The sequence below is a fragment of the Balaenoptera borealis genome, assembly GCF_965194805.1.
Source record: "Balaenoptera borealis genome assembly, contig: HAP1_SCAFFOLD_1898, whole genome shotgun sequence".
Lineage (NCBI taxonomy): Eukaryota > Metazoa > Chordata > Mammalia > Artiodactyla > Balaenopteridae > Balaenoptera > Balaenoptera borealis.
Window position 1 is genome coordinate 18968 of NW_028122359.1, and position 12254 is coordinate 31221.

Below are 12254 nucleotides of genomic sequence, written 5' to 3' on the forward strand. Positions count from 1 at the left end.
AGTGATGTACTTGATATTATTAACACATAATCACAATTTTGAAACATTTTAATATTCAAGATGTATTTGACTTTTCCATTTCTAAGTATTATTCATTCATTGACTCACTCAACAGGTATTTATTGCATGCTAAAAATATACAAGGAAGTATGCTAGATTTTTCCATATATGTCTTCTGGCCCTAACTGGATTATGAATCCTTTCAGGGCAGAGATATTGTACCTTATTCATATTTTATCCCAAGGCTCAGCCTGGAGAAGACATTCAACCAACACAACAAACGTGCATTTCATAAATGAAAAATGGGACGCAAGTACTATGTTAGCTGTGCATAACCAAATAACAAAATATTTATTCCTATGTCTTGATCACCTTTAAACTTACAATTTAAGCATAACATGAATGCAAATATCATCCCTATGAATAATATATGTGTCAGCAGTATTATGTTAGACCTTTCACTTAAATATATAATTTATATGCTATACAAAAATAGGAAAATTAGATCAACAACCTCTATAAACTTTTCAGGGAGTCAAGAGTTTTTGGTGAAAATAATAATTTAAAATAGGATTTCTTTCAGACTCAAATCCTCTTTCATGGAGCAAAAGGAAATGAGCAAAGAAATCTAAGCACACTAAGTTTTTGGCGCCAAACATTTTGATTCAATATGTTCTGCTATAAAATATTTGGCCTTGTTTGAATTTTTATTGCTGTATGTTCTCAGTCTATATTTAACTGTGAGAAACACAAATAAGAACGAGTGAATGTGCAAAATGTTCTTTTCAAGTGCATGGCAGTGAATTTGAGAAAACATATATTAAAGGAACACTTTGTGCTTTTAACTTGCAGGCCCTTTTCTGAGCCTCCCTTGGCGAGATACGATTCAATGTTTATTGAGCTAAGGTAAGGACTCAGCTTACTTGGAATGAAATTCTTAAGGGCCCCTCAGAGCCACCTTAGATAAGCACCTTACTTCGCCATGATCTCAAATAAGGTTTCTTTTATGCTTTGCCTTTTTCACAGGTGAAATAGGGTCTAATTAGAAAGTTTCATAATGGAGACATTCAGTTCCTCAATTCCTTCTTTGCTCAAATTAACTTTTTAAAAATTGGGGCATTCATTCTGGCATCAACTCAAACTTGATCTGTAATCAGCCAGCAATCTGTGCCTCACGAAGGCTGCTATTCTTAATGCCAGCTTCTTCCACCCATACCATCTCCGTGGGGTAATACATGTTAGTTGGTGCCTCTCCGAGAGCCCCTCATATTTCCATCTGGCCAAATAAACACATTTTTTTTCCTATTCAGTCTCAACTTCTTGGCTGAGCAAGAGGATAGACTTGCCACAATGGATGATCTTTGAGATGCACAAAATCCCCCAATTCAAGGAATGGGTACAGGTGGTATAATCAATGGCTCTCTAGAGGATGGTTCATCTACAAAGTGGTTTGTGTTCAACAGTGTTTTAATACCGTTCTCTTGGTCTAAACTGCAGTTCCTGAGCAGTGTCAGTGTTGAGAACTCTATGCCTTCTAAGAGGGCACATTGGCGATAAAATATTCTGTTCCCAAGGACAGCATAACTTTGTGAAGATTAGACTTTTTATCGACCTATTTCCACTGGTCAGACTGGGGCAAGCGTAACTGGGAGGCAGCATGGAGAACTGGTTAAGAGCGTGGGCTCTAGAGTCAGATTGAGTTCAAATCCAGATGCTGTTAACTTATTACCTGTGTGACCTCAGGCAGTTCCCAAATCCCTCTGTGCCTCAGTTGCCCCATCAGCAAAATGGAGATAATATTAGTACTAGCCTTATGAGATTATTGTGAAGGTTAATGAGATACTGACATGTTTAACATAGAGCTTGGCTCAGATTCACTAACAATGATTATTTTTTAGGCAAGGTCAGTAGACCAAGTTCCTTGGGCAGCAGAAAGGAAGGGAAGGGTAAATAACCAGCTATGAAGCGATTTCTCAAATAATTCCCTACTCTTTAAATGTCTCACTTTTCACCCAGTTCAATCATCAAGCAAAGATGTAAGGGAGGACTATGAGATGAGGAGGTCACCATTCACTCATTTAGTGTCGTCTCATTCCTTTGGGGTTCTTGACAGGATGCTTGTTTTTCTCTAACCCTCAGGGTCATTGGGGTTGAAATGGGCAAAATGGCCAGTACCACTTTCTTGATAGCCATATAATTGTAGGCATTGTTTCTCTTGCTCATTTCTCGTTTATGTTTCTCTCCCTTTCAACATCCTCCCTTTTTCTCACTCCCACTTTGGTGAGATACCTTTCTCAGCATGAAGCAGAGGCAGTCAGGCACACCTCTGTGCATTATGCCAACTTAGGATGTTTATGCAATAAGAAAGCCAACCAGAATGGTGGGGATCATGCCTCCCTGTAAATCCCAGGGGCACAAGTGATTCTTAGCAGCCAGGGGAGGGAGGCTCTTACCAGTTGCTTTCTCAGGGTTGTTGCACATGAAGCACTGCCATGCTCCTGCTGCTTCGCTGAAGCCAAACACGTCAAAGAACCTCACTTCTTCCAGATGGAGCTGTACCTGGTCCAGATCCTGTTTCAGGAACACAAAGCACAAAGAACATAAGTGGGTCCGCCTGCCGCATAGCATTCTGAGAGGGGGAAAATGGGATATGGAAGCAGGACGTCCAGGGCTCAGATTCACTGCTAAGGACAAGGAGGGGGCATTGAGCAAACCTCTCTTGGCCCATTTTGGAACACAGCAGCCAGCTCAAACTCTTCCTGGGGAGCGCTCTTAAATGCAGAAGGCAGCGAGCATGGGCCCCAGGGCTGGATGTCAGGTTGTGGGGAAGTGAAGTGGCCCAGAATTTTCTTACATGTAACAGCAGCTCCAGAATTTCTAAAAAGTTGGGGTATCCAAGTGGCAGTGTGGTTGAAAGGAATGTTTCTGGGGGACTTGTCTTTTATTTACACTCTACATAACATTGAGAATCAATTATCCATACCAAAAAATTATTTTTATTAGGTTGGCTTCACAGGGGGCTGATAGAAAATGTGTGAGAGGGTTTAATCCCTCAGCCCTTGGCTCCAGCCCTGTTTTAGTTTCATGCTTATCTTAAAAGTGGTTGCAAATTTTGCATGCTAGTCCATTATATGGCTGCACTGGTTTTAATGGAAAATAATGCCTTAAATTACTTATCAGTAAATTAATTAACTTTTCCCCTCTGAATGGTTGAGTAGAATTGACACACCAAGAAGACTGCCCCTGTATTATGTGCCCTGTGGCAACCTGCCAATGTGTTCCTGTTTAAGAGGCAGAGGAGGGAGGTTCCATTACACTGTAAATGGATGGAAAACTATTAGCTTAACCAAATTAAATAGCTCTACTATCCTCCTGAGGCTTTCCTATTATGCAAATGACTTATAGCCTCTGCTACAGGGTGGCCAGAATTGCACTCTTAAAAAGTTGCTTTCCTGGGGCTTCCCTGGTGGCGCAGTGGTTGAGAGTCTGCCTGCCAATGCAGGGGACACGGGTTTGAGCCCTGGTCTGGGAAGATCCCACATGCCGCGGAGCAACTAGGCCCGCGAGCCACAACTACTGAGCCTGCGCGTCTGGAGCCTGTGCTCTGCAACAAGAGAGGCCGCGACAGTGAGAGGCCCGTGCACCGTGATGAAGAGTGGCCCCTGCTCGCCACAACTGGAGAAAGCCCTCGCACAGAAATGAAGACCCAACACAGCCAAAAATAAATAAATAAATTAATTAATTAATTTAAAAAAGAAAAAAAAGTTACTTTCCTAGCAGGGATTTAATGTCTTTTCTAGCCTTGCACGTGCCCAGCTGATTTATCTGTTTGTCGTCTATTGAGCTGTGATTTTATTTCCTTTCCTCTGGTCCATACACTCATCTTCTACCCATAGTAACAGCTCTTAGTATGCCCAAGAGCCAAGGGATGGAGGCATTGCTAGCCTTGCTTACAGTGGATCTAAAATAGAGAATGATCAGTGGCTACCCAGATCCTACCTCAAAGTTCCCTGGGTCTGCCTTTCTTGACACAGGTGAGAAGTATGCTAAACTCTAAGCTCCTTGAGAGCAGAAACATATCTACTACGTTCACAAGTTATATCCCCAGAATCTAGTCCAACATCAAGAATGGATGAATATCATTGGTTTGCAATGAACTATACGAACAGTATTATGAAAATTTAAAGTGAATTCTTTTTCAGGAACATTTACACTCACTGGAACAAAAACCCAATGAAGGCAGGGACTTTGTTTTATTGGCTGCTCTAATGTCAGCACTAAAAATAAGCAAGCATTAAATAAATATCTGTGGGATAAAGAAAGGCATAAACTGGGACTAGAAATGAATACTTTTCAGCATCCTTTATTAAGACTGTTACGGCTTGTGTTCTGGGATTGGACATTTTGGAGGCTCAAAATGCTGAATACAGTTTTTTGAGCTGCTAACATTTAATACCATCTTTTAGGCATTCCAATAGGCACTGTTTATAAAGAAATGTTGTTTTAGCAAAAGTGATTTTGAATGTGTTCAATGAAAAAAAAGGAGATTTTTTTTTTAAAAAGCATGTTTCCAAGATAAAGACTGAAGAAGCACCTGGGAGTTTTGTAGGTTTCAAAGGATGAAATCCATATTAAAATTTATGGGGAAAAAGCAGATGTTCATAAATATCAGTTTCAAAACTGCTAAGTCTCTGAAGTCTATACTTGGCCATTGGCATGCAGATCACTTCTCTATTTCCCACACAATTAAGGATCAATTTATCATTCACCACAAACACTGCTAGCAAACAAAGTACTTAAAATAATACTTAAGAGTTCCTTTATTTTTTCTGTTCTGAGACCAGAAATGTCCCAGGTTGTTGCTTATAATCCACATTTGTCTTGGCAAAAAGTTACTTTAAAAGTTTAAGACAGATGGCAAGCGAGATCCCAGTGTTCAAGTTCTCAAGTCAAAAGCAGACTTACTTCTTCAGAGGATTTAGGTGTCGTGCAAAGGGGACTGAGTGAGGAAGTAGATGGTAATTCTATGAACTGTTGAAGTTGGCAGTAACAGTCAACTTTGAATAGAGAGACAAATGAGACACAGGTAGTTCCAAACACTGGTGGAAAATCAAAGCAAAATAAATCACAAAACAAGCAAACACAAACCATCAACTCGTGATACCTAAATTTTTGGAATTTTGACTTCTTCAATGTGCTTGAGGTCATTATTTCTCTCTCCTACTCATCTTCTTTACCCTCCTGGGTCCTGTAGCTTCTCTAGGCCTTGCCCAGGAATTGCTATATTTTTTTTTTTTGTTTTTTTGTTTTTTTAAGGCAAGAGAACTAAAATTGATTTGGTTAGAGAATTACAAACTTCCTTTAAGACAACTAGACTCCAGAAGAGTGATCAAAATCATTTAGATCTAAGTAGGGTCACTCATTGAGTATTTCCATTCAATGGCATTGTGGTGGACAGACCCTAGGGTGACCTTTTAATAATTCCCATCTCCTGGTGTTCATCCTTTTGTATAATCCCTTTCTCTTAAGTGTGGGAGGGACCTGTGACTTGCTTTTAACAAGAATATGGCAAAGGTGATAGGATATTAATTTCGTTATTGTATTATTATGTATCTCCTCCCTCCACCCCCAACACACACACACACACACACACACACACACACACACACACACACACACACACACACAAAACCCATCTTGCCAGCAGATGCATAGGGAAACTCTCCTGCTGGCCTTGAAGAAGCAAGCTGCCACATTGTGAACTGCCTATGGAGAGGGCCACATGGCTGGGAACTGTGGGTGGCCTCTAGGACCTAGAGGCAGCCTTCAGCCAGTAAGAGAGCCAGCCCTTCAGTCCTACAACAACCCCTCCACCCTGCCAAATTTCTGCCAGCACCCTGAGCAAGTTTGAAAGCTGGCCCTTTCCATTCAAGCCTCCAAATGAGAATACAGCTCAGCCAAGACCTTGACTGCAGCCTTGTGAGACCCTGAGCAGAGAACCCGGCTACGTCCGTCACAAGCAAATTCCTGACTCAAGGAAACTGTGAGATAACAAATACATGTTGTTTTAAGCTGCTAGGTTTGCGGTGATTTGTTATGCAGTTTTAGGCATCAGTACTGAGATTGCACTCTGAAGGAGAAGAGAAGGGGACACTGCTGGCCAATTTTCAATGAAAATGATGCTTCTACTTAGAGTGGTCACATTCTTTCAAGTACACACCAAATCAGGCCTCAATAAAACCCAAAGAATATTGAAGTTCGTATTATTTCTGTTGACTTAAAGAAAAAAGATACATAATCATAGTAAGCATGCACTAAGAAGGATTTTCCTGATAAACACCATCTAATTCAAAAGGGGTAAAAGCCCTTGGAGGGGGAAAATGATATTTTTAAAACAGCTGATTAAGTAAATGTTTGTCCAGTTTTAGAAAAAAAGTCATTAATGGGAGTAGGAATTTGGAAAACTATATAAAAAGTCTCTTGCAAAGCCTCCTAAGGGAAAACTATGCCAGGCAGCTTGGAAAGACGAGAGGATATTTACAACATTGTTTTGATGACAATGACAGCATGAGTCAATGCTATCGATTCTGTAAAAGTGCAAAGTGGATCTTATAACATGGTCTATGTACTGTGAGAGGGTATTGCGAAACAGTTTTCCAGAAATCAGTGAAAGGATACATCTGGAAGAACTTTGGGTTCTGGCACATTTAAATTCTGTTCTATTTTTTTTGTTTTTTCTAACTCTATTTTTGCACAGATACGAAACGTAGGATTGCCTCACACGCTCTATGTGCCTATGGTTAATAGGATCAACTCTCGGCACATACTTCAAGCATGTTTTAAGAAATGTAAACAAGAGTTTTTTTTAAACAATCTTCAATATTTTCACATAATATTAACGCTTTACGTCTTTATGGTTATTTCTAATGCACATGTTCTAACTGTATGTTGAATGAATAAACTAGGAAAAGAGACACTAAAGAATATTTATGCTCTAATTTAAAAAATTTATTTCAATTTCTGAGAAATATCACTGTTGAGTTCAATTCATATCACTTAGAATTAAGAGCACCTGGTGTCAGGAACCAAAGACAAATAGATGAAGGAGACACAGTCCTGTATTCCAAGGACATGAGAAGGCAGTCCACTGGGTCCACAGTATTTCTCACAGAAGGAAACTAGAACACACCTTTATTTGTGTTTGGCTGTGGTTATTATTAACCTTCTTCTGATGTGACTTTTTTGGCTCTCAACTGGATTAAAGCTCCTTAACAATTTCTATATTATTTTGTAGCTTCTGAAATTAATTAGCATAGCACTCTGCCCATAGGAGCTGTTCAACGAATTTTTCCAAATTTTTGCTAATTGAGCCACATTTATATCAGCAGTGGCATTTAGGTTTTCAATTTTCATGTCTATTCAGTTATGACTATTAAGCTCTTTTAGAACATATTTACTTTAAAAAAATACCTGTGTCTCTATGTAGATTACAGGAATTCATTTTATTTAACTTTATAAAACAAGTTTTTAGAATAAAATGTAGTAATTGAAGGAGAATGTTTGCCTGAATCCATCAATATAGCATGTTGACTGCTTGTTTTCAAGACCCTCAGCTTTTCCAGATCTCCAGTTCTCAGGAGGTACTGGCAACAGGAATCCTGGGGAAATTTGTTACAAACATCATATACAGGTCTGCCTCTGGAAGCCTAACCCAATAAGTCCGTGTTTGGGCCTGGTAATCTTCATTTCTAAACAAGCTCCCCAAGTTATTCTGGCATGCACTGACTGGGAAATTAATTCTACACCCTTGGGAACAGATGTGGGGATGGCTGATCTGTCTCCATTAATTGGTATTTGAGGAATTTGTCAACCCTCATGTGCGTATGTTCATACTTTTCCACAATAGTTTGGTTTCATACGACAAAATACATAATCTGGTTGCAAGAGCAAAAATTCCACTCTTGATAATCACAGATGTTTTTATTCCAAATTTTGCAATACAGAAGGAAGAGTTGAGGCATGAATACTGAACTTGTTGGGACTTATCTGAAACTTGGCAGGAGGCTGGGATGTGTGAGGAGGGAGGTGGGCAACAGCTGGGAGACAGATTCTGAGCAGAGGTGGCAAGGGTGCTGACCTGGAAGAACTCACAGTGTGCTCCAGTATTCAACATGGATGTCGTACATGTGCTACATTCCATCGTCTCTCCTTTTTCCATCCCAGATTAGGAAAAGAACTCTAAGTACACATGAGTGTTTGAGGTCAAAGTGGCAAGCTTTTTACTATCACTATAGATCATGAAATAGACTTGACCTTCTTCCTATCTTTTGAATCCCAGTGTGTTGAGAAGAACTGAATTGCTTCCTGGCAAGTCACGACAATTCTATAGTTCTGGCTCCAAGTGGCTGGAAGAAAGCACCCATGTTTGATTTATTTCAGAGAGATGTTTTGAAGAATTCTTTCATTCAAGAACCAATAAATATGATAGAATATTTGATTTGATTCATAAATATGATAGAATATTTGATTTGATTTCAAATTTTCACACTCACCTAAGGACCAAAAAAAAGTGATTTTTTTGATTACAGAATGTTGGCAGTAAGCATGACAAGAGTTTAAATAAAGTAGTTTATGGAAAAGTTAATATAAGCATATGCATTGAGTCAAAATAAAGGTGGCAAATTGGGTGAAGCTTCATAAATGTTTGATAAACCCATAATTAATTTCTTTAAGGATCCAATTTGTTTTATTTTTTTCCCCCAGTGGTTAATTTAATTTTATTTTTTTAAATTAATTTTTCTTGGAGTATAGTTGATTTACAATGTTGTGTTAGTTTCTGCTGTATCATTTTCTTTTAAATTTTAGCCCATTAAAACCAGCAAAGTATTTTTTATCAGAGTGGAAGCAAGGGCAAAAGACTACCAATGTTCAAATGTCATGAAAATGTTGGCATTTCTACAGGGTGTCAGCAGTAAACGTAATCACCAGAACTACTGGCAATGAAAGCCTGCATTCCCATGGGATCTCCTTTCATATTGGAAAACAAAGAATTGCAGTGATTTTTTTTTTTTTCTAATCAGTGGTTGCCACCTGCATTTAACAACTATGTATTGAGCATCTAGTACTACTATGTATTATCATGTGTACTAGACCATAGAGGGTGCTGATGTGGAAAAAGCTCATTGGAGAGGCTTTCTTTTTCTTCATTTGGAATCTGTTAGTGAGATAATCATACTCCTCAGCCCTGTAGGTTATTTTGTTGGGGGTGAGGTCCTTCTCTTGCTGTCTTAATTTTCTTCCTTTATCCCTGATACTGCTCTCATTCTCAGACTCTCCTCCCATCTCCCCTTTATATAAGTTCTCACTCTTTGGGGTTTGATATGTCTTTGAACAGGTATGTATTCCTGAAAAATATGTAGCAATGTTTAGGGTATTTGTCATTTTCACAAATATGTTATATCATAGACCACATTCTATTTCTCGCTTGTTTCACTCAAGATCTCTACATGGTTTTGTATGTGTATTTAGTTTGTTGCCTCTACTGCTGCAATGTGATTTACTAGTGCATTTTCACCACACACCACATTTTATATAACCATTCTCCTAAGTATGGGCATCAAGGGTGCCTCCACCTTTGCACCTAGACGGACCATGCAACAATGAATATTCTCATCATACATGTCCCCTTGTGGACATGAGCAAGAATTTTTCTGGGATAATCATTCAGGAGTGAAATTGCTGGATCATAGGGTATGTATAAGAATATAGAGAAAATATTTTTATGGTTGTGCACAGTTTGGGCTTTCTGAGCAAATTTCACTGAAACTTGGGACCTGGGCTAAAAGAAAAAGCTTTAGAAGTTAATTCATAACTAATCAGAAAGTGAGAGACCATCTAGAGAGATTTATCTTCCCAGAAGTATGTGTTCACATTTCAAGGTGGGGATGAGACCCAGGATTTGGAGACATCCCTGGGTTATCAAGCTGGAGACACTAGTCTTATCCTCTCCATGGAGCGATTTATCTGCATCCCAAAAGGTAAGAGTAAGAACTCAGCATCCTTCCCAAGGAGCAAAGATTTTTCTCCCCTTCTTTCAGATGAGTGGGGGCATTGTCCTTCCCCTATGTAAATATCCAGATTCATATTTTCAGGGTTCCTTACCTATAATACAGACCTTGGTATGTATAGGATGACATGTGGTTCTCATCGTGTTGCCTGAGGGTAAACAACTGAGGCAAAGGGGAAGCGGTGAGGTTATCTGCTGTAAATAATAATAATCTGCTCTGCTCCAGAAACCTTGTTTGCATGACACATTAAAAAATTTAACATTATGCATATCTTTAACTTCTCTAGGTTCTGATAAATTGCTTTTCAGGATGGCTGTCCAATTTACATTCCCACCAGCACAGCATGAAGAATTCCTTTTCCACATCACAATAAAGGGTCTTTCTAGACTCTGAAGTTTCTCGAGGAATTTCCATCTAACAACCCTTTCTAATGCCTGAAATAGGCCATGCTTTTGGTGACCACAGTCATCGTGGTTTGACTGCATCAGGGGCTGGCAACAGTCTCCAGTGACTTCTAAAACCACTGCTTCTTAAACCATGGGGAAAATCAACCACACTTCTGTAGAAAACATTGTATTTTTCTCTACCTTTATTGCCTTTTGCTGTCATCAGAAGCATTCCAGGTTCTGGGTATCAGACCACCCTTTTTGGGTGCAATTATTTTAATACACTAGTGCATAACAACATTTGGCCAGGGTCTAGTTTTATTTTAAGAATGATCATTTTGTCGACTTGTTTACTACTTGGAGTAGTGATCAAGGGGATAAAACCGACTCTTATCACGGACTTAGGGAGAAGGCATTGTTTCCCATGATATGGGAATTTCAAATGTCTCCGTTTAGTCTTTCAACAGAGCACAGTGCTAAGCATTGGTGAAGCAGTAGAGATCAAGACAGATGTGATAAGATGAACTACCCCTCAGTAGAGAAAGGGATAAAGCAAACTCTGGTCTATTCACCCAATGGAAAATTCCACAGATAGTAAAATGAATGAGCTAGATCTACACGTATGAACTGATATATTTTTAAAACACAGAAAGCATATTACAAAAGATGTATGCAATACGGTAACACATATGTAAAATTTTAAGACAATGGTACAAAACATTCACGGAAATAACACACACCGACCTCAGGAGAGTATTTGCAACAGTTTCTTTCTTTCTGTAAAGGAAAATATTTGAAGTAAATATGGAAGAAATGTAAACACCTCTTCTATCTTGTGGTGGGAATGGATATCATCTTCCTGCACTTTCCTGAATTTGTCAGTTATTTCATAATTAAAAAAAAATAAAAGTGAGGCAGAGAACACAGTTCAGTGAAGCAAAGAGACTGGCGGGGCTTAGAATCTGTAAGGAAGGAAGATACTGCATGTGGAGAGGATTCCTTGGTGCCTTTCAAATCCCTTGTAGAGGGATCTCCTCATTTTGCCTGTGTGAGGCTGGCCTCAGTGGTGACGGTCGTTAAAGGACCATTTATTTCTCCTGATTTTTGCATTTATTCGTGTTGAGTGGCTCCATATGAAAGCTTATTTTAATCTAGCTCTTCAAACTCAGAGACGAATACATGAAATGCAAAGTGTTTGAAATACGTTCTACTGTTTTGTTTTAGAAAACAAACCAAACCTAAAGAATGCTGGCACCCAGTCTACGGTAGGGAAGTGTTACAGAATGGGTTACATGACACAAGTGATACTTAGAAATAAGGTTCTTCTCTGCACAGTGGGATGGTATAAAGAATGTAGGTTTGGGAGCCAGAAGATCTGAGTTTGAGCCCTGCTACTGTCATTCACTAGTAGTTCTTGGGAAATATCTTAATTTCTCAGTGCTTTCAATGTACTTCTCAATCTGCACGATGACTGTGATCCCTAAGCTGCCTCCTTCAGAGAGCTGTGGCCACAAATCAATTCATGGATAACTATGCTACTTTGTACACTGTAGAGAAGTAATACAAAGCAGTGATAATTATGATGATATGAACAAAGTAAGATAAGACGCTCCTCTCTATGCGTATAAAATATACAGTGTTTTTTGTCTCAGCTAGATAAATATATGCAAATCTTTCGAAATGAATGACTTGTTTAAGAAACACTGATATCAGGCGCCTGAGAAACATATTTCATTTTCTAAAGGCAAGTAACATATTTATCTGTTTGTTTTCGTTAGTTTGTTGTCAAACCTACGAATAC

The 12254-nt window shown here is 39.0% G+C and overlaps 1 protein-coding gene across 1 annotated transcript in view; it reads right to left on the minus strand.

Annotated features, from left to right (window-relative positions):
• Nucleotides 1-12254, minus strand: part of LOC309622253 (ventricular zone-expressed PH domain-containing protein homolog 1-like) — a 55331-nt gene that overhangs the window by 18961 nt on the left and 24116 nt on the right. Inside the window, exon 3 of the mRNA XM_082409379.1 lies at nt 2454-2571. Within this exon, the coding sequence (XP_082265505.1) occupies nt 2454-2571 (118 nt within the window). The remainder of the gene's footprint in view (nt 1-2453; nt 2572-12254) is intronic.